Source organism: Pipistrellus hanaki, assembly GCF_964339955.1.
Source record: "Pipistrellus hanaki genome assembly, chromosome: 9".
NCBI classification, from domain to species: Eukaryota; Metazoa; Chordata; class Mammalia; order Chiroptera; family Vespertilionidae; genus Pipistrellus; species Pipistrellus hanaki.
Genome location: NC_140511.1, coordinates 80,579,315 through 80,604,537, shown reverse-complemented (window position 1 = coordinate 80,604,537; position 25,223 = coordinate 80,579,315). Strand labels below are relative to the sequence as shown.

The window sequence follows — 25,223 nt, the reverse complement described above, 5'->3', positions numbered from 1 at the left end:
GACCAGCAGGACAAGGCAGTCCACTGCTTCGGTCCGTCAGGGCCACCCCACCCAGAGCGGCCCCTTGCAGCATGTCAGAGCCACCTCCTGTGGAACGTTAGTTCATGCCTGTACTGACTTCTGCTTTGCCCTGCCATCCACCTCTGGGCCCTTGGCCAGGCTGAGCCGTTGGTTTTAATTTTGAGAACAGTCTCTATTGAAGCAAGTCATCAGTAAGACCTCAATGTAAGCCGAAGTGCCTTTTAGTAATTGGCTGGTCGTTGCCAGCCAAGTCTGATCAGGCGCCATGTGGACACATCAGCCAGTTTGTGTGGGCGGGAGGGCAGCTGCCCGCGATGGCAGTGTGTGTGTGTGTGAGAGGGGGGCGTGCGTGGGTCCGCTCTGTGGGCATCTGCCCACTTCTCCATGGCCCTGGAAACAGGTGGTGCCGAGAAGCCTAGAGATGGTGCCACCTGCAGGATCCCTGCAGAGGGAGTGCCAGCAGAGGAGCCAGGCGGGCCCATGGGAACTGAGATGCAGGACATTGTGGAGAGTGGGGAGGGGGGTTCAGAATGTAGGCCTGGGGTCAGTATCCAGGCCAGAAGACAGTGTCCAGATGTTGTCGGTGGTCTTGGTTAGGAAACCTGGTGAGGGTGAGGGCCACGTGGCGGGGCCAGGTGTGGTGTGTGGCCTCACCTCTGCTCTCCTCACTGGGAGGACACAGACCCAGCTTTCCAGCCCCCCCCCCTCGGGCTGTGGGGTGTCGGGTAACCGGAGTTCTAGAGCGCCGTAAAGGCCTCCCCTTTGTGGCCGTGTCCAGAGAGCCCAGGGAGGGCCCGGCTCACTCCTCTGGCTGCGGTGAATAGACGGGGCCCTGGCCTTTCCCCCGGCACATGCTGCTCCAGCGCCACCCGGGACTCGGCCTGTGTCAGCATCCCTGAAGGCTCAGAGCCTCGCTCCGCCGGTCAGGACTGGCACCTTCGGCTGTGCGCACACGCACGCCGGAGTGAAAGCGGGTCATGCACACCTTTCTGCAGGTAACATCTTACTGCTGGAAGGGGGAGAGAATTCGGAAGAGCAGAAACTGATGCTCATCGACTTTGAATACAGCAGTTATAATTACAGGTAAGTAACAAGGGGAGGAATGGGGGATATCTGTAATGCTATCAATAAAATGTGTATTTCTTAAAGAAAGAAAATAATTACAGGTAATATGGTGTTTTTATTTCCATACTCATATATATATATGTGTGTATATACATTTGTATTGATTTCAGAGAGGATGGCAGAGGGAAAGAGAAATGTCAGTGATGAGAGAGAATCATTGATCAGCTGCCTCCCACACGCCCCCTACTGGGGATTGAGCCCACAACCCAGCCATGTGGCCTTGACCGGATTCTAACCCGGGACCCCTCAGTCCCCAGGCCGACGCTCTATCCACTGAGCCAAACCAGCCAGGGCACTTACATACTGTTTTATTTGAATATGTGTATGAAACACTTCAGGGGAAAGTCGGTAACTATGCGGTTGTGCGTTACAAAGTTTCTTCTGGGAGCAGTGCTTTCTGTCCCCTGCCGGATGCGGCCCGTCCTTGGCTCCTGTTAGGGGAGCAGGGCTGTGCGTGATCAGAATCCAGAATCTGGTACTTCCTTCGCTCAGAGATGATTTCCTTTCGTATGAGACTGATGGCAGGAAAGTGCTCTCGAGCAGTTGCTCGGAGCGGCAGGTCGGAGGTGCTTTGTGCTTCCGTGGCCCCGTGGGCTGTCCCTGCCCCGAAGCAGGTACTCGGGGGCCTCAGGAAGGCCAGCGCGGTGCCAGGAGATGCTCGGACCCGGCCTCTCCGTGAACGGAGCTTGGTGTGGGCAGGTGCCTCACTCTGCATTTCTGATCTCTTTTCCAGGGGCTTCGACATCGCGAACCATTTCTGTGAGTGGATGTATGATTACAGCTATGAGAAGTTCCCCTTTTTCCGAGCGAACCTGGGGAAGTTCCCCACCCGGAAGCAGCAGGTGAGGCGGGGTGTACGTTGGAGCATGAATTACCCAGGCGGCCTTCTGTGTTAGTGTTGCTTACATCACAATTTGGAAAGATGCTTTTTTTAAACTGTGTAATGCTTAGGCAAACCCTCTTGCTTTAAAAGTTTTTCCCATTAAACGTAGACACAAACTTGACGTTGGAGCTCAGCTCTGTGCCAGAGACACCAGGATTCAGGCAGAGGGAACACAGCCCCTTTGTAGTTCTTTTCATTGTTTTTTCTAAAAAGTGTAGCCTCTCTCCTGCTTTCTGGCTGCCCTTTGGGGATCTCTGATGTTTCCTGTTGTGTCATCGCTGCTGCCATGTTAACAGTCCTCTGTCACGTCCTGAGGTAGGGAGCCCCGTGACGGGACTGCCTCCTGGGACCCCTCTCTCTGGGCGGAGGGTAAGCTGGTGAGGAAGCAGGCAGGGCTGGGAGCAGTGCACCACGCCCCCTCCGCCATCTTACCCAGTGGCGGCTCCACACCTGCCCTCCGCACGTCCCGCCTGCTCAGAAGCACCCACAGAGTCAGGGAGCGGACAGGGATGCAGTCACGGAGCCGGTGTGTGCGAGGACCCACCCCTGAGGGAGGCACGGTGATGGGGCGCAGCCTTTCGGCTTCGGGCTATGGCTGAGTGTAACTCCTGCCCAAAACCCTGTGGCTCTCTTCTGGCCATAGGTGTTATTTTTAAATATTTGCTTATTGATTTCAGAGAGGGAAGGAGAGAGAGGAACATCAGTGATGAGAGAGAATCACTGATTGGCTGCCTCTTGCAGGCCTCACACGGGGGATCAGCCCACAACCTAGGCATGTGCCCTGATTGGGAATTGAACTGTGACCTCCTGGTTCATAGGTCGATGGTCAACCACTGGGCCATACCAGCTGAGCTCTTTTGTTCATATTTAAGGCTGACTGTGAAGATCTTGAGTCTGTCCAAAGTGTCAGGATGGTCTGGACCTCAAGGTCCCGCTGTGTGAGAACGGTGGGAGGAAGCTGGGGGAGGGCGCAGCCTGGCCTCAGGTGCTCCTGGCAGTCCGGGGCCCGCAGGACAGAGGCGGCTCTCTGCGGCGAGGCAGAGCTGTCCCCACCAGCGCTGCACAGCGTGGAACCGGAGGCAGACTCACCTGCTCTACGGCCAGGCGGTGGGAAGCATGAGTTTTGATGAGAATAAAACGATTCCAACTGAATTACTGTCTCCAGAAGTAGCCTTAGGTTCCTGTGCGGTCGGCAAGACAACATGGGCCATTAGAGCTCTGACGGGGCCAGTGACTGCCGACAGGCGCCCCCGGTGCCCTGGGCCGCAGGGCAGGGCGGTGGGCAGGGCAGGCCAGCCTCCGCAGGCTTCTCTGCCGCCTAGACGTGTGTGCTCCACCGAAGCTTTGGACAGCGCCTGTGTTCAGCCATCACTGGTCCTGACCTTTTTTTCTTTTTTCTTTTTAGCTCCATTTCATTTCCAGTTACTTGGCTGCATTCCCACATGAGTTTGAAAACCTCAGTAGTGAAGAGAAGTTCATTAGAGAAGAAGAAATGCTGGTTGAAGTCAATAGGTAATTTCCCCTTGCTGATCTGTGAAGGTGGCTCACTGCTCTGGAGTGTGGTGGGTGCCTCCTGTAAGCTCTACCGCACATCCCTCAGCCCTGTGCTTTGTCAGACACAGGACACCGGCGCTTCTCGGCCCAGCGTGTTCAGGGTCGGCAGGCGAGGGGAACGGTCTGCCCTCGGGAGGGCAGCGCAGGCCGAAGACTCAGCTGGGCGGGGCTGCTGCCAGCCGGCCTGTGCACTTGCCTCAGGCTCATGACGGGAGGTGCCGTCTAATACACGTCTCCTAGGAGATGGTTAAATACCGCCTGTTTTCCAAGTAACTTGTACTGTCTGCCCCCCGTCCCGGACCACCTCTGCATGGTTCGGGCATGTCCACACCCTTTCCCGAGCACGCCACCCCTGGTGCCACCGGCAGCATAAGCTGCCCTTCCTGGTTCTAGCCAGGTGGCAATAGGAGAGAGGTGGAGAGACCCGCACAGCAGGGTGGTACCCGGGCGGCGAGTGGGGACTGCCAGGCGGACAGGCTGGTTTAGTGAGCGAGCCAGAGCAGTCCTGGGACTGGCACTGTTCACTTGCACAAGGCCCAAAGGCATGAGGTGAGAATTTGGACTCTAACAGGCGTGGCGCAGCCTGGGGGTGGGGGCACTGGCTCACTCTCCTGTGCTTGGTTTCACTTCCGTGAGGGAGGAGGGGGCGAGGGGGTCCTGCCTCCTGGGCCGGGCCGTGAGCTCTGAGGCCTGTGGTTTCTCCTCTTGCGGTGATGTGTGCAGGTGCTGATGTGTGCCCGCTTACAGGGCAGCACAGCGTGGAAGTCAGTGGCGCCCAGGCTTCACTGGCATGGCCGCCAGGGCCTCCGTTCCATGTGCCCGGGACAGGCAGTTGGCGTGTTCACACGTGTCAGAGGCTGCGGTGCTCCCGCTGTGGCCATGGGACATCAGCCCCCTGAGCTTGCCCAGGCGGCCGCGCCCAGAGGAGTGGGCTGAGTTAGGATGCCCCCAGCAGAAAGCCCTCCCGGGCCCTCGGTGCACGCGCTTCCTCACGTGCTTCCTGCTTCCGTGTTACAGGTTTGCCCTGGCCTCCCACTTCTTCTGGGCGCTGTGGTCCATCGTGCAGGCCAAGATCTCCTCCATCGAGTTTGGCTACATGGTATGTCTGGGAGCGCTCTTCTCTCCTCCCGGGGAAAGGCTGCCTGGTGTGAGCGCGGGGCAGTGTCCCATGCGGTTCCCGTCCCCGGGAGCCCCTGAACTGGCCCGGCCAGCAGGCTCCGCGGGCAGGGAGCAGAGCGGCGGTCACTGAAGCCCCTCCGGCGGAGGCACGTCCCTGTGGGCCTGCCTCGCCCCGGGCAGCAGGCCTCCCCCGCACAGAGAAGTGCCGTGTGGGCCTCTGGTTCTGACAGGGGCTGCAGAGGTGCAGACGGGAGAGGTAGCCCCAGCCTTGGTCTCTCATGACACAGGGACACGTCTGTCACCACTCCTTTCTGTCTCCAGCCTCACCTTGGCTGGGAGCTGTGCTGCGTTAGACAGCCTACTCATGGGCACGTTTTATCCCGACCTGAAGAGCTGTCTTGGTCACAGACCCTGTCGTTACCTCCATGAGTGTGGGCGGTGTCCGGGGCCGGGCACACACAAGTCGAGTGAGCACCTTGCTTTGGCACAGCTGCCATTTTCCTCCTGATTCGTATCAGGATGATTGCTGCTTCTCGGCAGAAGTTAGGGAACACACAGGTGCTGGGAGGCAGAGGGCAGGGGGTACATGGGTGCTGAGGGGTAGAGGGGAGCGGGTGACGGGTGCTGAGGGGAGAAGAGGGAAAGTGTGGATTTTTAAAGCCAATATGGAGTCATGGTCAATGACACGGAGACAAAGGAGACTTTTTTGCCTTGTGCTTGCGAGCACACGGACTTTCTGCTCTAAAGGGGAGCCTCTGTTAAGTCCGTCCGTCAGTGTCGTGAACACTTGGAGGAGATGAGTGGGGAACCAGGGGAAGTCCTGTCTGGGTGGCGGGGCCAGGTGGGTACCGTAAGATGAAGGTGTGGGGGGAACACTGCCAGCAGCGGGAGGAGATGTCTCTGGAACAGGTGGCTCCCGGGCAGGATCCAAGCAGCGTTCGGGTGGGCAGGAGCCCGGGTCGAGCCTCTGTGCTTCTGTCTCGCAGGACTACGCCCAGGCGAGGTTTGACGCCTATTTCCACCAGAAGAGGAAGCTGGGGGTGTGACCGCGGGAGGACTCCTGACACTCCGTCCTGGACTGCATGGGGCGCCGAGCCACGGGGCCTCCGCTCCGACTGCTGTCCCTGCGGCGAGAAGCTGGGTGGCTGCTGCCGCATGCAGATGTGTATGATACAAAGACTGTATTAAACTTGATAACATTTATTTCATATCTTGTTTACGACTCACTAGGCCTCTGACGAGCTCGGCAGCGGAAACACAGTTGAGTAGTGCAATAGCGATAGCTCGGATTCCTGTAGGCAGGCCCGCCTGCGCGGACGTGCAGCAGCCCAGGCCCCTCGGCGCCTGTCACTGCTGCTGCTTTACAGGACTGACCCCGCTGGGAGCCCTGCGCGGCTCTGTAGGTAACAGCGTGTAGACACCGCTCCCTCCTGAGGTGACGGGGACAGAACAGACGTGACCTGCCACTCGTCTCCGGAGCTGTTCCTTCACCCTTCGGTCCGAATGGCTGAAGCTCAAGCAGCAGTAGGCACGCGGCTGCGAAGCTGCCTCTCCGTGCGATGGATGTGGCTCCTAGGACTGTAGTGCGTTCAGTTGTACGGACAGATCTCTCCCCACCTGGGGTGGCTCTGCCTCGCCCTCCTCACCGAATGTTGCTTTATTAACCCTGCCTCGAAGGGCAGTGAGGGGGTGTGCAGGCCCTGCCTTCCACGGGACCAGGGCCCCTCCCTGCAGCCACTTCTCCACGACTGCAGCCTGGAGCTGGCCATCTGTGACAGGGCTGTGTGCCCGGGCCCCCAGGAGGAGCACAAACCCTGGCTGTGCCCTCGGTGGCCAACCCTCACTGCTCTGACACCCCGGCGCCCTCCAGGTGGGACCAGCGGCCTGTGTGGCGTGGGGCGTGGGTAGAGTATAGCTGTGAAATTTGTATATGTTAGATATCCTTTGGGATAAATTTTTTAAACCTGAACTCTTATTGAATTATTTCTGTGCATATAGTCCTGCTACCACAGAGATTGTACTATACAAACAATAAAAAAATAAAACTCCATCTTCAGCTGTCACTTTTTTTTTTAATATTGATTTTTTTTCTTTTACAGAGAGGAAGGGAGAGGGATAGAGTTAGAAACATCTATGAGAGGGAAACAGCGATCAGCTGTCTCCTGCACACCCCCTACTGGGGAGGTGCCCGCAACGAAGGAACATGCCCTTCAACGGAATTGAACCTGGGACCCTTCAGTCTGCAGGCCAACGCTCTATCCACTGAGCCAAAGCAGTCGGGGCCAGTTGTCACTTCTGACCGAGTCATGCAACGGCGGCCCAGTACGTGCACCGGCGTCTGCTCTGGCGCGCTGGCCGCCCGGGCAGAGGGGACACGGCAGTGCAGCCACTGGGAGACTGCCCGCTGTTCACCTTGTGGACATTTAAACTTTAACCAGGGAAGCGTGATTTAATGTTCAAGCAATAAATGATACTGAGCTACGTGAGAGCTCATTTAACACATGGCTTCCAACTCCCTGTGCCCACAGGCCAGGCCTCGTCCCCACCCCAGCCTTCCCCTCCCGCCACGCCAGGCTTGCCAGGCTTGTTGCTGACTCTCCCGCTGAGATGCTCGGGGCCAGGTCTTCCAATGACGGGCTTCTTCACATCCGCGCAAACGACCAGTGCCGTTCTAGACCCCCCCCCTCCACATCCGGCGCCTCCCTCTTCCTACGTGCGCCTATTCCTGACATCGGCTTCTCCACTCGGTGTCCTCTGCTTTAGACGGCAGGACAGGCCTGCCGCCCGTGTGGGTGACCCACGTCCCTGTGTCTCCTGACGACCTTGCCCAGGAGTGCCCAGTGCAGTGCTTGGCACAAGCTGGCCCGCGGCAGCCAGACCCACAGCCAGGCTGCCAGCCATCCATGTGCCAGCCAGCGTCTCCCTAGGCCACACCTCCTCACAAAACCCCACACACCAGCTCCCAGAATGTCAGGGTTCCTCGACACCCCACCCTGCAGGCCTGCCCAGCTGCTCCCCAGGGAGGTGTAAGGCTTGGGGTCTGGGCTTAACCCTCGCAGCCCCAGTCTCCCACGCTTTCTCTGCCTCACTAGACGGCCGTCATGGTTTCTCAGCCACATCTGCCAGGCATGTGGGATTGCCACCCGGCTCCCAAGGGCCAGGCTCCTGGCAGCTGCCAGAGGAGCGCCCCAGTGAGGGGCCAGGCCCCAGGCTCACTGCGCCCAGGGCGCCTAGCCTCAAAGCGGCCTTTGTTCCCGACCGTCCAGCTGGAGAGAGGCCTCTGGGAAGCACTGGCTCTGCCTCCCAGGGGTGGAGGTGGGGGTCCAAGTCAGTAAGATACAGACCACCCGCCTCACCAGCCGAAGGACAGCCTCCAGGGAGCAGGTCTGGCTGCCAAAGCCTCCCAGGACGGAGACGGGGCCTGGAGTCTGCCTGCGCCCCCTTTCTGACCCTTCCCTGCAGGACCGTGGCCTCTGGTGTCCAACAGCACTGCCCTCCCCATATGGAGCATTGGCCAATTCGTGCCAGGCATCCCTCACACCCAGGGCATCCCAAGCATTCTCTCGCAGCCAGCTTGCACACCCTCAAGGACAGGAAGCTCACTCCCCTGGCCTCGCATGTGCAGGGAACACCCCTCCCTGGTCCACACAAGAGTCAGCTTCTTACAGATGGGCTCATGGGCTCTCTCCCCAACCTCTCAAGGCCCTTGGTCATGGGCCGGTGCCTCCCACCCCCTCAGCTGCCAAGGAGGATGGAAGAGGCAGGCGAAGAGGCCGCCACGGGGTCCATGAAACCGAAAGAGGCTCACGGCAGGACCAGCCCACGCCCGCGGCCCAGAGCCCTGCCACCCCAGCCTCCCCAGCCCCTGCTTTGCAGACAGGACCCAGACACAGTCCTGGGACTTCCTCCTCTTTATTCCTTTCCTGCTCCACTCGGCAAGCTGCGGGGGAGCATGGCCACAGGGGGCGCTATTGGTCCTCCACGGCGAAGGTGAAGGGGTTCAGCTTGTAGCCGGTGCCCGAGTAGAACTTGTTCTGGAACTCCACCCTGGCGTGAGAAGGGAGCTGGTGATGGGAAGGCCTGGCCTGGCCCTGCCCGGAGCCGCCCAGCAGTCGGCGGCCACTCACCAGTGCAGCCGCAGGGCGTGCAGGAAGGCCGAGAGTCCCTCCATCACCAGCAGGATGGCCACGGTCAGCACGGCGAAGGCGGCGAAGACGGGCACCAGCACCACGGCCGCCACGCCCATCTCCCGGCCCATGCCCAGGCCGATGCGCATCACCATGGCCCACAGGACCTCCGACAGCTCTGAGGGCGAGGAGCGGGCGGTGGAGACCAGGGCCGGGGTGCCCCCCCCCCCCCGCGTCCAGAGGGGACCCCGAGGCCCAGAGAAGTGGCCCGCCCAGGCCACCCCGCCGGCGGCTGTGTGTGCCGGCTGGAGCCGGACGTCACCGTGGCCCCGCCCACGCCGGTCACTCACGGGCATGGGCCAGGCTCAGGGCCCAGAGGCGCAGGTAGGAGGCCGTGTTGGAGATGCAGCCGAGGCAGAACTCGATGGTGTGGATGGCCTGGTGCATGAACACCTCGGAGAGCACAAACTGAGCGGGGAGGGGGATAGTGAGGGGCAGGCGGGCCAGCAGGTCCCCCCCCCTCAGGAAGGCACCACACCCACCTTGGCTCCCTCGTGGTCCCCGGGGTGCCCCGCCTTCTCCTCATCGGAGCCCCAGCCGGCCACAGACGCATCGGTTGAGTCCAGAAGCCCCGTCTTGTCCTCCTCCTGGGGATGGGGCGTAGGCAGCGTGGGCAGGCCCGCCCGGAGAGGCCCGCACTGCCCCCGCTGCCTGCCCACCGCCATGCACAGGGCGCGGTGGGTCTCAGGCTGGCAGCGGCCCCACCTCCCTGCAACACCCCTACCTGCAGCTGGAGGGTCCGCCTCAAGTGACGCCGGTGACTCCAGCGAAGGAACAGGGGTGTGCCCAGCAGCAGGACGGGCACTGTGGCCAGGGCCAGGACCACCAGTGCAGACTGCACCGCCTCCTGCGGGGAGGGGGCTGGGTCAGGTGCCCCTGCAGCCACACGCCCAGGGAGCCCGCACTGCGCTCCTCCCCCAGCCCCTCACTGAGCAGGGGGACCTCGCTGTGTCAGGAACCCTCGGGGAGAAGGGGCCAGGCCTCCAGGACCCTGTGCCACCTCGCTGGGAGCCTCCACGTCCCCGGGCCTCCGCCTCTCAGCTCAGGCCGCCTCCCTGCTTCTCAGAGGACCCTCGGCCGCTCCGTGGGGCCCGGCGGCCAGGCCGCGGAGGGCTGTGAGCCCAGGCCGCAGCCCACCTGCCCGGGGAAGAGCGGCCGGTTGGTGGGGCTGCGGGCGAAGAGGAACATGTTGATGAAGTGGATGAGGATGCTGGGGGCGGTGGCGGCACCGGCCGCCGAGATGCGCAGCCACTTGTAGACGACCATGAAGACCAGGTAGCCGAACAGGCCCAGCAGGAAGACCAGCTCCGGCAGCGTCTCCAGCACCAGCCGGTGCCACTCGCCGAAGTGCCTGCGGCGGGACAGGGGCCGAGTCACCGGCCGCCGGCCCCGCGGTCCCTGCACCCCCCCGGCCCCGCGCCCCCACCGCAGCCTCGGCCCCGCGGCCCCCGCGCCCCCTGGCCCCGCGGTCCCCGCGCCCCCGCCGCAGCCTCGGCTCACATGTGGTTGAAGACGCCCAGGACCACCCCGAAGGCCATGTGGGTGACGCCCAGGATGACGGACATCTTCATCTTGAAGGAGTTGAGGAAGCTCAGGTGGTTGACAGCCAGGCTCCAGATCTGGGGGGCGGGAGGGACAGGCGTCACGCAGGGGCCTCCTGCCCTCGTCACTCTCCCCAGCCTATTTGTCCCCGTTAGGCCTCAGCACCATCTGTCACCTGACCCCCCACCCCCCGAGGCAGCAGAGAGCACTGGGGAGGAGCACACACACGGCCAGACAACCTGGCCATCCCCAGCTCTTCCTAACCCGGTGACCTTGGGTGACCTCCCGTGCCTCCTCCGCCTCCTCTGTAAGTGGGAATGGTGCTGAGGTGTGCCTCGTGGAGATGTCACAGAAATGAAAAATCATTGCAGTCCTAGCCGGCGTGGCTCAGTGGATAGAGCGTCAGCCTGCAGACTGAAGGGTCCCAGGTTCGATTCCGGCCAAGGGTTGCAGACTCGATCCCCAGTAGGGGGCATGCAGAAGGCAGCCGATCAATGATTCTCTCTCATCAATGATTCTCATCATTGATATTTCTATCACTCTCTCCTTCTCTGAAATCAATAAAGAAATCTATTGTTGTGTTTTTTTTAAATCATTGCACATACAGGGCTCCACACAGCCAGGCACCAAGGCGGCTCACAGTGGCCCAGTGCCGCCATCACTCGGACAGCCCCCGCTCGGTGGCTGCCGGAAGCGCCAGTCAGCAGGCCCCTCCTCGGTCCGGACCCCGCACCCTGCACCAGGCCTGGCTGCCCTCCTGCTCACCCGCGGCCCCGGGGCCCGGCCGGGACTCACCGGGTCGATGCCGAAGGGGTAGGGCCCCAGGAAGACGCCGGTGACGTTGGGGTCCAGGGAGAGCAGCGGGTGGTCGGCCAGGAAATCGTCACTGTGGCAACAGCGGGCAGGGTGATCAAGGGGGTGCGGACGGGGCGGGCGGCGGGGCCCCGGGGCGGGGCGGCGGGCTCACCTCCAGCCGGACTGGTTGGCCATGGCGGCCACGCTCCAGCCCGAGGGGAAGATGACGGTGGCGCGGCTGAAGCACTCGTTGTAGATGAAGCCGGTGTAGACGGAGAACAGGCCCATGAGCAGGAGCAGGTAGCGGCCCCCAAAGAAGGTCTGCCAGATCTGGGGTGCGGTGGCTGTGAGACAAGGCCCAGACCCCCCCCCCCCCCCCAGCCTCCCCTGTCCCCACCGCCCTCACTCGCCTCGTTCTTTGCCGCCCTGACGGCCGGCCGGTCCTCAGCCAGCACCATGGCCAGCGCGAAGAGAAACATGAGCAGCCCGTGGCCCACGTCCCCGAACATGACGGCGAAGAGGAAGGGGAAGGTGACGATGGTGTAGGGCGCTGCGGGAGAGCGGCGCTCAGGGACCCGCGGCCGAGTGCATCCGGCACGGGGTGCCCGAGGCCTCCGCCCGGCTCCGGAGACACAGCGCGCCCCGGCCCCGGGCCCACGGTCTGCCGCCCCTTCCCAAAGCCGCTCTGACTCCCATCTTACAGGTGAGACGGCTGAGGCTCAGGGCACGTCCTGAGGGGAGGGAGCCAGACCCCAAACCCAGGCCACTCCTGCTGCAGGGACTGGGCTCCGTCCCTTTGTAAGCTCCACCAGGGGGTGCTGGGTGAACACCCCATACCACCCCCACATGATGGGGATCACGGGGACTGGGCCCCTCCGCCTGCAGGGGGCGGGCAGGCCCAGTGTGCACGCCACCCCGGGCTCCCACCACGGCCGGGGCCGCTCTCACCGGGGTTGACCTCCTGGTAGCGGCCCACGCCGTAGGCGTCCACGATGGCCTGGAAGCTGGCGGTGAAGCGGGTGGTCCGGACCAGCGTGGGCGGCATGTCCCGGCTGGGGATCCGGTGGACCACGGCGCTCACGCCCGCCTCGCTCTGGCGTCCGCCGGGCAGGCAGACGGACGGACGGACAGATGAGACTGGGCCTTCAGGGACCCTCTGACCCCCCCAGCCAGGCCCCGATGGAGACATGGAGCAGTGGGCAGCCCTCCCTTCTCTGTGCAGCCAGGGTGGAGGGAGAGCCAGACCCCAGACGGACCAGAATCCTTTGGAAAACCGAAATCCACTGTGGCTCATCTAGGCGGCCCGGGAGAGGGAGCCCACTGCCACCTGTGAGCACTGACTCGGTACCGCAGCCTGTGTGTGTGCACACTACGGCCTGTGTGTGCGCGCTACGGCCCGTGTGTGTGTGCACACTATGGCCTGTGTGTGTGCACACCACGGTCCATGTGTGCGTGCAAGCTACGGCCTGTGTGTGTGCATGCTACAGCCCGTGTGTGTGCATGCTACAGCCTGTGTGTGTGCACACTACGGCCCGTGTGTGTGCGCGCGCCACAGTCCGTGTGTGTGTGTGTGTGTGTGTGCACACCACGGTCCATGTGTGCGTGCAAGCTATGGCCTGTGTGTGTGCATGCTACAGCCTATGTGTATGCACACTACGGCCTGTGTGTGCGTGCGCCATGGCCCGTGTGTGCGTGCACGCTATGGCCTGTGTGTGCGCGCTACGGCCTGTGTGTGTGCGCGCTATAGCGACCCCTGGAGGCAGGGTCATTGCAGCTCGGTCTGCGATAGGTCAGGGCCAGTGCCTGCGGAGCCTGGACTTGAACCTGGTTTCTGATATAGTGCCCGCCCAGAGGCCGCCAAGGTGCCGTGGCCCAGCCAAGGGCTCCGGGACGTCAGGGCCACCCAGGGGGACCCCTTGGGGAGGGCAGAGAGCTGGGAGGAGGAGTGTGTGAGGCAGACAGGCGGCCGGGGGGGGGAGGGGGGCAGACCCGCCAGGCTCACCGAGCTGTCGTGCAGGGCCTGCTGCACGGCGGGCAGGTCGCGCGTGGCACACCAGGCCTCGGCGATGAGGCACTTGTAGGTGGCGCTGACGCTGCACTGGTTGAGGGCCAGGTACACGGCCTTCATCTTGCGGATCTGCACCTGCCAGGGCGGCAGCAGCCGCTGCACCCGGCCCAGCACCTGGCTCAGGAAGCGCTCCGACTCGCCCAGCACCTGCGCCGGAGGGAGCGGGCGGGGAGGACAGCACGGGCCGGGGGTCAGCGGGGAGGACAGCACAGGCCGCGGGGTCAGCGGGGTCAGCGGGGAGCAGGCACAGGCCGGGGGTCAGCAGAGAGGACGGCGCAGGCTGGGGGTCAGCGGGGAGCGGGGGCAGGGGGGAGTGGGACTTGCCCGCGGGGTCAGCAGGAGCAGGGGGGTGGGGGGAGCGGGACGGGGCCGTGAGGTCAGCGGGGAGAGGGGGCGGGGAGGAGGGGGCACAGGGTGGACCAGGCCCGGCGGGCGCCCACCTCCCGCAGCTCGTGGCTCTGCTGCTGCAGCTGCTGCAGGGCTGCCTGGCGGGCCTCCTCCTGCTCCTCGAACGGGAAGACGTGGCAGTGGAAGCTGCAGGGAGGACAGGACGGAGGCGTGAGGGGGGCCGGCGGCCAGGCGTGCGGAGGCTGGAGCTGAGGCCAGAGGGAGCTCCCGGGGCAGCAGGGCTCTGTCCCTGGGCACCCACAGGGCGCCCACCGCGGCCCCCGGGGGCAGGGTCCCCGCACAGGGCACCCACCGCGGCCCCTGGGGGCAGGGTCCCTGCCCAGGGCGCCCACCGCGGCCAGCCCCCGGAGGCTCACCAGTCGGTGATCTTGCGGATCTTCTGCCCAATCTGCTCGCCCCAGTAGGAGATGAGGAAGGTCATCCAGGCGGCAGGCTCGCCCTGCCAGAGGGAGGGGGCTCAGCTCACCAGGCTCCACCCTCCAGCCCCGTGTCCCCCTCGCCGTCCGTCCCCCTCGCCGCCCCCCCTCGCCTCCCCCATCGCCGCCCCCCTCGCCGTCCCCATCTGCTCACCGTCACCGGGTCCTCCAGCGGCTGCTCGGTCTCCCGGAAGCTGGCGATGAGGAAGCCCCGGCAGGCCCTCCAGAGCAGGCGCTCGAGGGCGGCGGCCTTGTGGGGTTCCACGGCCCCTGCCACGAAGCTGCCGGCCAGGCGGGCTGAGGGGCCGCTCCTACCCGCCCCCCTGCATCGCCCCGGCCAGGCCACCTGAGGCCAGGCCCTGGCCGTGCTGGCCAGCCAGGCACCCTGCCCTGCCCCCGGCGGGGAGGCAAGGCCCCCTCAGGCCAGGGCCGGACAGGAGGACTCCCCGGGCCGGAGGGAGGAGGGAGGAGGCGGGGCAGTGAGCACTGCACAGGAGCCCTGGCTGGCCCCACCGCTCAGGCCCCCTGGTGGCGGGAAAGGGCACGCAGCTGCCCCTCACTTACTTGACTCTCAGGTCCTGGTGGGGTCCCTTGGGGGGCTGGATCAGGGGGGTCCTTTCGGAGGGGCCATCCGTGGAGGTGGCTGCCAACTAGGAGTGGGGGCGCCGTGAGCCGGGGCCTGGCAGCCCCCCCTCCCCGCGCCCCGCCGGCCGGAGGGCACTGACCGAGGCGCCCTGGCCCAGCACGGCCGCCTGCAGCCGCAGCCTGTGCAGCTGGGCCCGCAGCGCCTGCTCGTTGCCCCGCACGTCCCGCAGCTCCTGCGCCAGGCGGTCCGTCTCCTCCTGGATGCGCAGCAGGTCGCGGGGCGGGGGCGCCAGCAGCCCGGCCTCTGGGGGCGGCAGGGCCAGCCCCGCCCGCCGCACCTCCTCCTGCAGGAAGGCTGGGGCAGAGGGAGGGGCGTCAGGGAGACCGGCCACGGGGAGCCCCCACCGCGAACGGCCTCGATCAGCCAAGGCTGGTTAGTGTCTAGGGGATCCCAAAGGCAACCCCAAATCCACTGGCCGCCCTCAAACTGGCTCACTGGGTCCCCCAGGGCACAGCTCCAGCGCCACACGTCTGCTCGGCTCCCGAGCTCAGGAGTCGGCTCTCCCCAGCCCCCCGGCCACGCCCGGCCGGCCGGCTCCCCCCGGGGGCTCCCGGGCAGGCCGAGGGAGACCCACCGGGGACATGAGCTCCCGGAGGCCGCACAGAACCCGCCTGGGTACTTATAAGCGATCACCAAGCTCCATCCCCACCACAGGCTCCTCCAGGGGGAGTGGTGAGGGGCCGGAGTGGCACCAGAGCCGAGCGCCCTCTGGCCCAGCACTAAGGAGCTGACCCTGGACCCGGCCCCTGCCCACCCCGTCCGCCTGCGGCCGAGGGAACTGCTCGCGCTCAGAAAGCACGGCGGCCCCAAGGACAGGCTCGGGCTCTCACACAGAGTCCGAGGCCGCTGCCCTGGCCTCGGCCCCCTGCTCCCAGGAGCGGACCCGTCCCCTCAGCTCCGGCCGCCTCTCCTGGCTCTGGGGGCCCAGCCTGGCTCTCCCTTCCCTGCCGTCCCCGGGGCGACCCCGACTCTCCCTCTCACGCCCGGCCCCCCTCCTCCTCCAGGAAGCCCGCGGCCGGCCGGGCCACTCACTGAAGGCCTTCTCCAGCTCCTCGCAGCGCCGCACGTCGCCCACGAAGCGCCTCTGGAAGACGCTCACTGAGGCGTTGAGCTGCGGTTGTGGAGGAGTCAGTCTGGGGGGAGTGGGGAGGTCCCGCCCCCAGCCCCCGGCTGCAGCTGCCTCCCCCAGAGGGCGCGGCGCACAGTGACCCTCCGGGGCCCGCGGGAGGCAGACCGGCCCCACCCGCCAGGCGGCACGGCGGGGCCAGGGGGTCTGGCTGCCCCGGGCCAGGCCGCGGCGGCCTCACTGAGAAGCGGCCCTCCCGGGAGCAGGCGGCTGTGGCCGAGGCCGAGGGTCCCAGCGGGGCTGGGCCACGGGGGGTGGCTGTCCGCCAGCGGGGCCCTCCCCACACCCTCGGCCACTCACGTCTCGGAACTCCACGAGGCCCCGCTCGCCCAGCTGGCTCACGCAGGTGTAGGCGGCAGCCGTGGGCAGGAAGAGCTGCACCAGCGACACCTCCTCGCTCCGGAACATGGAGCCCATGGTCCTGGGGGGCGGACAGGGCGCGGGGCTCAGCCAGGCCGGCCACAGCGGGAGGTCCGTGCACCTCAGCTCCCATCATCCCACAGGTCCTGCCCCACGCCCACCTGACGGGTGGGGAAACTGAGGCCCGGGAAGGCGCGATGGGGTGCCGGGCCACATAGGAAGTAGCCTGGCCCACATCCTGACCCACAGCCCAACGTCAAGCTCTTTCCTGGCTTGGCTCTGCCTCATCCCAGACCCCTTCCCTCCGCCCTGCCGGCTCCTGACCTCTGCTCCCGCTGTCCCTCGTCTGTGACCTGCCCTCACCCTGGATCCTACTCAGCCTTGGGGTCCCACGGCCACTGCTCCTGGGCCCCAGGGCCCCAGACCTCACTGGTCCCCAGTCCTTGTCTTTCTACCCCAGGGACAGGCGGATTCGGGCCTGTCTCCACAGCGGCTGAGCCCTCCCCGCCCCTCCCCGCGCGTCTGTGTGCGCCGAGGGCTGGGCTGGTTCCCGGGGCTCAGGGCGGGCCGGGGCCGAGAGGGACCTTAGTGAACGGGGACAGTGCGAGGCCTGGCTGCCTGGCGGCACCGCTGTGTGTGGGCGGGGCAGCCTTCCCGGTGTTGAAACCATTGAAAGTGAAACTGTGGAACTTTAAAAGGAGCGGAAGGGCCTCGCGGGGCCTTGCTCAATCGCCCGCAGGGGGAGGTCCCCGCGGCCTCCGACGGGCCTGCGCTGCCCCCGCCCACGAGCCAGGGCCCGCGGCTGCTGCCCTCGGGGTCCGGGGCCAGCCACTGCCCCTCCTGTGGGCTCGGCTGGCTCAGCTCTCAGCCGGGCATGGGGACAGACACCAGTGAAAGCCCCTCGGAGGGTGCAGGTTTGGCGCCAAAGTGCCTGGCGGCTGAGCGGGCACTTCCTCCCTCGGGGCCGGCTCACAGAGTCTAAATGGGGAAGGCAGCCCACCGGGAGGAGGGAACGGCCGAGGCGGCTCAGGGACCGGAGGAGGATCGTGTGGGAAGCGGCTGGATTCCATGCCCCGAGGCTCGGGAACTATCTGAGGAGCGTGCCCCTGGCTGCGTGACCTGGGGGAGTCTCTGGTCCTCTCTGAAATGCCACGGGACGGGGGACAAATTGTTAAAAATCGGGACCTCTGGTCACCTTAGGGAAATAGGACTTGGCCACCCTCAGCAGACAGGGCCTGGCTGGGGAGATGGCCAGACCCCCAGAACCCCACCCCATGTAATCCCTCCGCCCACACCATCTCATCTAAGCTCGGCGGCCGCGGTGAGGGAGGCGGCGCTGGAGGAGGCCAGCCAGGCTGGGGGCGCTGCAGCCCTGAGCATCAGCCGCGGCAAGGACAGCGGTGGCCCTGACCCGTGCGGGCCTGGCCTTGCCCGGAGTGGGACGAGCTGTGGTGGGCGTGGGGAGGTAGACACCTGGCTGGATGAAGGTGAGCAGACGTCCTGATTTTTAACAATTTGTCCTGCGTCCTTTAAAACGCTGTGGGACGCGGGACAAATTGTTAAAAATAGGGACTGTCCCGCCAAAAGTGGGATGTCTGGTCACCTTACAGCTAGACCCTTCCCTGGCCCACAACCTGCCCCTCCCCCTGGCCCCTGCAGTGTTTACGGGCCAGCGCCAGAGGCACCCAGCCCTGGGTAAGGAGCAAACGAAGATGCCTCTGTCCTGCACCCTTCCGAGTCCAGAGTGCTCCCTCCCTGCCCTCCTCCCTCCCCGGTCCCTCGGGAGGCTGGAGGCTGAGGCCAGACCTGTCCTCGGAGCCCCTGGTGCACGACCGATGATGAGCTGGGCTGGAGAAGGTCAGCCCCTCCTCCTCCAGGATGGCGGGCTCTGAGCCCCACTTGCCTCAAACTCTGTTTCTTCCTACTTGGGTGGGCCTCAGTTTCCCCATCTGTAAAATGGGTCGCTCCCTCCAAGAAGACGCGGTGGGAGAAAAACTCCGAGTGCCACCAGGCCTGGCAGAGCCGGGCTCGGTCCTCAGCAGCTGTGAACACCCCATCCTCCTCCTCCTCCTCCTCCTCCTCCTCCTCCTCCTCCTCCCAGTCGCCCCCAGCAACGTCTCACCCTGCGGGAGCACCCACCTCCACCACTCACCCGGCTCGGCTCAGGCACAGTGGGCCGCTCGGGCTGTGTGTTCCGCGTTCCCGGCTCTGAGACACCGGCCCGGCGCCACCAGCTCACTTTCCTGGGCGGGACGGACCGAGGGGGCGGGGCCAGCTGTTCCCGCCCCAGTCCCCTCCCCGGGCTCCGGCCCCAGCTCCGGTTTCTCGCCAGAAGCTGGGAAACAATTCTGGGCGGCGTGGGGCATGGGGACACACTGACCGCCGCCAGCCGGGCGCGTCTGCTGAGCCCAGGCCCAGCTTGGGGGCCAGAGAATGGGATCCCCACCACCCAGAGGCCTATGGCTGATGGACCCCAACCCCCTCAGGCCTGGGGTCCGCGATCCGCCGAGGTTCCGAGACCGGCCTGCTCCCCCGCTCTCCACCCGCCTCAGTGAGGCCTCAGGGCCCGTCCTCCCAACTCCCGCCTCTGCCGCCATGGAGCGCCCTGCGCCCGGCTGGATGGCTGCAGCTCTGGGCCTCTTTCCTCAAACACGGCAGGACGGAGGGCCAGGCAAGGCTGTTCCACTTGGCCCTGTCCCCAGCGTGTGCTGGCAATGCTGTTGGGGTGTCCCGGGGGGGGGGGGGTCCCAGGGACCTGGCTGATTCAATTCGGGGGTTCATCATGTCCCAGCACCGATCGGGCTCACAGCCACCCAGCTGCCTGCACTGCGGACAACCAGGACCATATCCCCTGGGGCCCAGGGGCCCCTCAGCTTGGCGGTCCGAGAGTCACACTGAGGGCAGGAGTGAGTGATGGAACCAGGGCTGGAGACGGAGGCATAGCCAAGGTCAGCGCCCCAGGGCGGGTATCTGGAACATGATGGGGCTGTTCCCGGAGCAGAGAACCCTCAACACGAGCACAGAGCACAGTGTGTGTGTGTGTGTGTGGATGGGGGGAGGGGGTCTCAGGGCCACACTGCTGGGTGCAGGGACGCAAACTGTTCACAGGGGCATTGGGGCCGCAGTCGTGGCGCAGGGAGGGAGAGAACCAGTCAGGGGCGGACAGGGTTTAATGAGCGACTGGTTGCCTGTGTGCCGACAGGCTCTGCCCATTCTCTAATGCCGGCTCTGGTCAGTGATTTGGGGCTTTTAAGCCCCTTTGGCGACTTCCTGTTGGCAGGCTTTGCCCAGGACCAGCGGGGGTGGCTCCCCTTGGGTCTCCGCTTACTTCTCGTTTCTGTGCTGTCCCTTGGGCTGGGGGTTGGGTAAGCCCTGGCCAGTGTTGGGGTCCAGCCCGGCCCCGGGTCAGCAGTGACCTGGGAAGAGGGGATCCCTGGGCCTGAGCTGGGGAAGGCTGGGTTTCCCTGCTGCAGGCCTTCTCAGAGCCTCGACGGCGTTAACACGCAGTGCTTGTCCCAGGGAAGAAGCTGGGAGCACTTCCCCACTCAGTGACCATAGAACCCCTCCCGCTTCTTCAGAAGCGACTTAGGGAATGGGCGCTGACAAGTCCCTCTGGGATCATGGCGCTCGGACTGAGTGAGTCTGCTCATTGGATGCAGGCTGTGATTCTGAGCAAATCACTGCCTCTCTGAGCCAGCCTCCCCTCTGCTCAGAACACACAGAATCCTGCCAGCGCTCAGCACGGCCCTCCAGGGGCTCACTGGCACTCCGCGGCACCGGGCTTGCTTCCCAAGGGACCACACCGCTTTGGGGGATCACAAAGCAGGAAGTCCTGAGCAGAAGCCACGCCAGCGGCCTGGCCTGGGGAACTTGGTGAGAAAAGGGGATGTGGCTGGAGGTGAGGCAGGGCCAGCTCAAGGTCAGCAGAGCCTGTGTCACTATCTCATGACTGTCACCCCCACAGCAGCCTCACTCTGACCAAGAAGGAGGATCCGGCATTTCTGAGCATCTGCCAGTGACGGCTTCTGCCCGAGACGGTGGGAGCCTCAGGGACGCGTGGACACCGGATCCCGGGCCCCGGGGAACGTGCTGGAAAGACGTGTGGCCAGCAGGCTGCTGCGGGCTGGAGCAGCCCGGGAGGGCCTGACGGGAGGGGCTGGCTCGGCCGCGAGGACAGACACACAGGACAGAGCGGGTCAGAGCCTCTTTATTGGCGCGGCGGCCGGGCGGTCACCGGTACAGGTAGTCGGCCTGGATGTTGGCGGAGATCTCGGCCTCCCACTTGTCCCCGTTGTTCAGCAGCTTCTCCTTGTTGTACAGCAGCTCCTCGTGCGTCTCCGTGGAGAACTCAAAGTTGGGGCCCTGCGGGTGGGGGTGCAGGCGGCCGTCAGGCCTCTCCAAGGAGCCCCCCCGCCCCCGCCCCCGGGGCCCACTCACCTCGACAATGGCGTCCACGGGGCAGGCCTCCTGGCAGAAGCCGCAGTAGATGCACTTGGTCATGTCGATGTCGTAGCGCGTGGTTCGGCGGCTGCCGTCGGCGCGCGGCTCCGCCTCGATGGTGATGGCCTGGGGGGCGGCTCAGGGTGCGGTCACCTGCCAGGCTCCCCGCTCAGAGCACAGGGGGCCCCTCACTGCCCATCCACCCCTGTCTGCACGGCCGGGCCCCGCTGGGCACTCATCCCCTGGGGCCTGCAGAGCGGACCCTCTGCCATCCCTCTCAGCCAAAGCCGCCCTCCAGACGCCCCAGCAGCCAGGCCGCGTCCACGTCGGCTTCTCCTTAGCACCCCCCCCCCCATGGCATTCTTCCCGTTTGTCTCCGGAGGCAGGCTCTCACTTGCTGTCCCGGCAGCTCCTGGTGTGAGCGGAACCGCCCTCCCCCTCACCCCCAGCCTTCCCCACCCATCGGCCAGACACAGAGGCGAGGGGCAGAGCCAGACTTGAAGGCCAGGCCTTAACTCTGTTCCTGGGAACAGCCTGTGCCAGCTGGGTACAGCCTGTGCTACCCCCCGTCAGGAGGGTCTTCAGAGCAGTGTGGCAAAGCCCCCACAGGCCCGGCACTCACAGAGGGACCTTGGCTGGTAGCCTCATCTATGAAAAGGGAACAGCGCTGGCCGGTGCGGCTCAGCTGGTTGGGCCAAAAAGTCACTGGTTTGATTCCTGCTCAGGGCACCTGCCTGGGTCAGGCTCTATCCTCAGTAGGCGATGTGGAGGAGGCAGCCTGTTGATGTTTCTCTCTCCCCTCCCCTCTCTAAAAATCCATACAAACGTATTTAAAAACAGGGATCCCAATCTCTTCCCGGAGTTGCTATAAGATCAGAGCCTGGCAGAGCCTGGCTTGCGGGCGGCACTCGCTGCCTGGAGCTTCATGCTGTGTGTGTTGGTAGCTGGACTGAAGGCGCAAGGCCACAGCCTGGGGCCCGGAGGCCAGGGAGCGGCGAGGAGACGTGCCGGACTCAGAAAGGAGCCTCCTGGGTCTCGGACACGGGGTCGCTGAGCCTGCGGGCTCCTGCTGGCATGCCGTGGGTCTGTCTGCCGACTGGCCTCTCTGATTCCACACAGCCAGGCCCTGGCTCCGGGCGGTCCGCCAGGGACCCTCCGACCGAACCAAACACGGGGCTCAGGGGCAGTGACAGGGGCAGTGACGGCCTCCACTGGTCTGCGTGTCCTTGGGGCTGGCCCTGTGGCAGGCACAGGCAGGGCTCCGGAAGCGGCTGCTGTGCCCGGGGAATGGACCCTCGGTGCCACCCTGCGGCCACAGGCCTGGCGCCACGGCCCTGACCAGGCCTCCGGGCAGCACCCTGTGCCATGCGGGCTGCTCAGGGGGGAAGCTTACCCGCTGACTCAGTGACCACGGACTCTGAGCCGGCCCGGAGACAGGCCTCCCGCCCCCATTCACAGGGGGACGTGGCTCAGAGAGGGGGAGGGTGTCCCTGGAGACACTGGCCGTGCCAGTCCTCGGCCCCCGCAGGGCCGGGCGGCCGGCTCACCTGGGCCGGGCACACGGCCTCGCAGAGCTTGCAGGCGATGCAGCGCTCCTCCCCGGACGGGTAGCGGCGCAGGGCGTGCTCCCCGCGGAAGCGCGGGCTCAGCGGGCCCTTCTCGAACGGGTAGTTGATGGTGGCCGGCTCCCGGAAGAGGTAGCTCAGGGTCATGCCCAGGCCTGTGGGCACCAGAGGCATGGCTGGTGAGGCCCTCACCCTGGCCACTGGGTCCCACGCCAGCCCGCCCGGCCCTCCCGCAGGGCCCACCTCGGATGAGCTCAGTCCACAGGAGGGTTTGAGCCGCCCGGTCGGTCACTGACTTCATGTCCATCGGGGGCTCGCGCAGGTTCACGTACTCTGCGGGGCAGACGGGCAGCTCAGGGAGGTGAGGCCGCGCCCCCTGCAGGCACAGCCGCCCCTGCGCTGTTCATTCCCCAAACCTTCCCGAGCCGGCCTGGGCCCTGGGCCTGTGCGGCCCTGAGCCAGGAGGGGAGGCCTGGAAGGGGCTTAGGGTTCGGGGTCCTGAGGAGGAGGCACGGGCGCCCAGGGCTCACACCGGGCAGCTCTCTCCCGCCCCACGGGGGAGCTGAGGTCACTCTGTGACCCCTGCGATGAGACTGTTCCCGTGGACCATACAGTCCGGACCCTCCTCCCACTGTTCGGAGAGGAAACGGGGCGGGCAGACTCACTGTAGGTGGCGGCCACCGCGCTGCTGTGGAGGCTCCGGGCGCTGGGAGGCCCTGCAAGGAAAGGGCCGAGCTGTGCAGCTGCCGCCTCAGGCCAGGCCCGGCTCCCGCGCCCAGGGCGGCCCTCCCCTCCGTCCTACCTGCACGAAGGGCCCGGGCCAGGGCCCGGAGCGCGGTGGGCGTGGGCAGGCAGTGCATCTGCGGGGGTGAGAGGGAGGGAGGGGTGATGGGTCCCAGGCTCTGCAGGAGACCTACCCTTGGCCTCAGGGCCACTGTGTCGTCTCTCTCCTACTTAACCCCATTCCTGCCAGAGGCACAGATGGCCTTGCTGTCCCAGCCCGCCAACATGACAGCTCAGCGTGCGAGGGCCCGAGTTCCATCTTCTCACCTCTGAGAAATCTTTCCAATCCACCTTCCTCCCTCCCCCGCCAGTGCTCCTGTTCATCCTCCCCACGCAGACCCGATCAGCACCGCCAGCGGCCGCCTGCGGCGATGGCGAGGTCCCTGCCCCGGCGCCCGGTGCGAGGGGCCACGCTCAGCTGTCCGGTCCTTACGAGGACCCCCCGGAGGCAGGGTGAGCAGCCGCAGCTCGGTGGTGGGTACGTGACTCGCCCAAAGTCAGGCTCCCGGAGGCTGGGACCAGGACTGGATCCAGCAGAGCCCCCCCTTCCCACCCCCAGCCCGGCCCTGCTGGAAACCGAGGCTTAAATAACCCTCAAGATCGAACTCCTCTCCCAGCACCAGGCCCTTCTGGAGCTGTCCACCAGACTGTCCAGTGACCCTGGGCGGGCGGGTCACCTGGCCTGTCTCCCCCATGGGAAATGGGGGACCGTAAGAACCAAGGGGGTTCCTACAAGCCCGGGGTGCAGCCCAGAGCAGGGCACTTCGCGGGAGCTCACGACGGCCCCTCCCGTGACCTGTGACTTCTAACGGGTCCATTTCTTTCGACCACTGACTTCAGTTTAAGGCACCAACCCATCTCCTTCGACCTTCCCTATGACCTCTGACCCCAAGGACGCCGCGGCGCATGCGCCCCGAGGATGCCGACTTCCAGGTCCCGCCGCTGCACGCTCAAGGGCACGGGGACGGAGGGGTCTCCGCGGGCCGAGAGGAGGCCCCGGGGCAGAGCCAGCAAGACCAGCGGAGGCGCCACCCTCGCTCCCGACGCCGCGCTGCCCAGGCCGGCCTCAGCGGCGGAGCCCAGACACCCACCTTGAAGCGTTGCCACTCCTTCCCCTACCGAGCGGCCTGCTCTCCGAGAGGCGGAGCCTCACACCCTTGGGCGCTGCCATTGGGCCGGCTGGTTTCGCCGTCTCCGCGCTGACTCTTCACGGTGTGCTCTGATTGGCCAGTGGCGCAACCGAAGAGGCGGGACGTAGAAATACCTTTCCTCTGATTGGCTACGGGAGAGCAGGCGCTCGAAGTTGTGTATAGCGCCGCCATGTTGTATCGGAGAGGCCAATCAGCGAGAACTCCGGGACCTGGGGGCGGGACATCCGGGGCGTGGCTTAGGGCGGTTCCGGCCGGCCCCCGCGGGTGTGTGGTAAAGGCGGTGAGGAGCGCGGGCGGCGGCGGTCAGTGCGGGGCCTGACGAAGCCCTGGGGCGGTCATTGTCCGTTCCCCACGGGGCACTGAGGCCCGGACCTGTTCCCTGTGCCCGCGCCCTGGGCCTGCGAAGTGCGGCTCCCCGCACCCAGTCCTCGACGTGACCCGGGAGCCCGACCCTCACCCGCCGCCAACCCTGTTTCCTCTCGGCGGCGGGAGTGACGGACGACCGGAGGCGGGGCTCGGCGGCGGCCTGAGCCGCTGTGCCCGGGGCGGGGACGGGGTGGAGGAGGTGCGGTCAGGCTGAGGGCGGCGGGAGCGGAGCGCGCCCGCCTGTGTGAGCGGAGCTCCCCGGAAGGACGTGGGCACGGGCGTGAGCGGGGCGCGGGGCCCGGCCACGGGCGTGAGCGGGGCGCGGGGCCGCGGCGGGGCCCCCGGCCGGGTCGGCAGGGTTGCGGGCCCCGGGCCGGCAGGCAGGCTCCTGGCGCTCGGGGGAAGCAGCGGGGCCGGGCAGAGGCGGGTCAGGGTGGCCCTGGGCGCCGTGGTTCGTGCGGGGATCCGGGCAGCTGTGTGGGGTCAGCATCCTCGGGGCTCGCTGAGAGGCGGGGCTTGGGTCAGGTGACCGGGCGTCCCGCTTTGGGCGGGACTGCCCGGTTTTTTAAAAATGTATATATTTTATTGATTTTTCACAGAGAGGAAGAGAGAGGGATAGAGAGCTAGAAACATCGATGAAAGAATCATCGATCAGCTGCCCTTGACCG

At 65.6% G+C, this 25,223-nt stretch overlaps 3 protein-coding genes across 8 annotated transcripts in view; 1 reads left to right on the top strand and 2 right to left on the bottom strand.

The window, feature by feature from the left end:
* Positions 1 to 6,752, top strand: part of CHKA (choline kinase alpha) — a 39,139-nt gene extending 32,387 nt beyond the window's left edge. For all 3 annotated transcript variants that reach the window (XM_084893770.1, XM_084893768.1, XM_084893769.1), the window contains 5 exons: positions 1,017 to 1,104; positions 1,880 to 1,988; positions 3,435 to 3,541; positions 4,601 to 4,682; positions 5,689 to 6,752. In XM_084893770.1, coding sequence (XP_084749896.1) covers positions 1,017 to 1,104; positions 1,880 to 1,988; positions 3,435 to 3,541; positions 4,601 to 4,682; positions 5,689 to 5,748 — 446 coding nt within the window. In that variant the 3' untranslated portion in view covers positions 5,749 to 6,752. The remainder of the gene's footprint in view (positions 1 to 1,016; positions 1,105 to 1,879; positions 1,989 to 3,434; positions 3,542 to 4,600; positions 4,683 to 5,688) is intronic.
* Positions 6,753 to 8,598: 1,846 nt separating this feature from the next.
* On the bottom strand, positions 8,599 to 18,520 carry TCIRG1 (T cell immune regulator 1, ATPase H+ transporting V0 subunit a3). Of its 2 annotated transcripts, none has more exons than XM_084893761.1 (20): positions 18,390 to 18,520; positions 16,191 to 16,311; positions 15,797 to 15,875; positions 14,844 to 15,058; positions 14,683 to 14,768; positions 14,273 to 14,399; positions 14,059 to 14,141; positions 13,735 to 13,828; positions 13,229 to 13,441; positions 12,175 to 12,319; positions 11,637 to 11,776; positions 11,399 to 11,556; positions 11,227 to 11,317; positions 10,390 to 10,508; positions 10,027 to 10,240; positions 9,614 to 9,736; positions 9,372 to 9,476; positions 9,180 to 9,297; positions 8,830 to 9,007; positions 8,599 to 8,749 (listed from the first exon to the last, which is right to left on the bottom strand). In XM_084893761.1, the coding sequence occupies exons 2-20, from the start codon at positions 16,305 to 16,307 to the stop codon at positions 8,671 to 8,673; spliced, it is 2,484 nt and encodes an 827-aa protein (XP_084749887.1). In that variant the 5' UTR covers positions 16,308 to 16,311; positions 18,390 to 18,520; the 3' UTR covers positions 8,599 to 8,670. The 2 variants fall into 2 exon arrangements, with proteins under 2 accessions (XP_084749887.1, XP_084749888.1); XM_084893762.1 differs by having other exon boundaries at positions 18,403 to 18,506.
* A 1,919-nt stretch (positions 18,521 to 20,439) lies between these two features.
* On the bottom strand, positions 20,440 to 24,229 carry NDUFS8 (NADH:ubiquinone oxidoreductase core subunit S8). Of its 3 annotated transcripts, none has more exons than XM_084895521.1 (7): positions 24,130 to 24,229; positions 23,058 to 23,115; positions 22,921 to 22,971; positions 22,499 to 22,588; positions 22,238 to 22,410; positions 20,688 to 20,816; positions 20,440 to 20,612 (listed from the first exon to the last, which is right to left on the bottom strand). In XM_084895521.1, exons 2-7 carry the CDS (start codon positions 23,113 to 23,115, stop codon positions 20,481 to 20,483), a joined length of 633 nt encoding a protein of 210 aa, XP_084751647.1. In that variant the 5' UTR covers positions 24,130 to 24,229; the 3' UTR covers positions 20,440 to 20,480. The 3 variants fall into 3 exon arrangements, with proteins under 3 accessions (XP_084751647.1, XP_084751648.1, XP_084751646.1); XM_084895522.1 differs by having other exon boundaries at positions 23,874 to 24,137; XM_084895520.1 differs by having other exon boundaries at positions 23,926 to 24,137.
* Between the last annotated feature and the right edge of the window lie 994 nt (positions 24,230 to 25,223).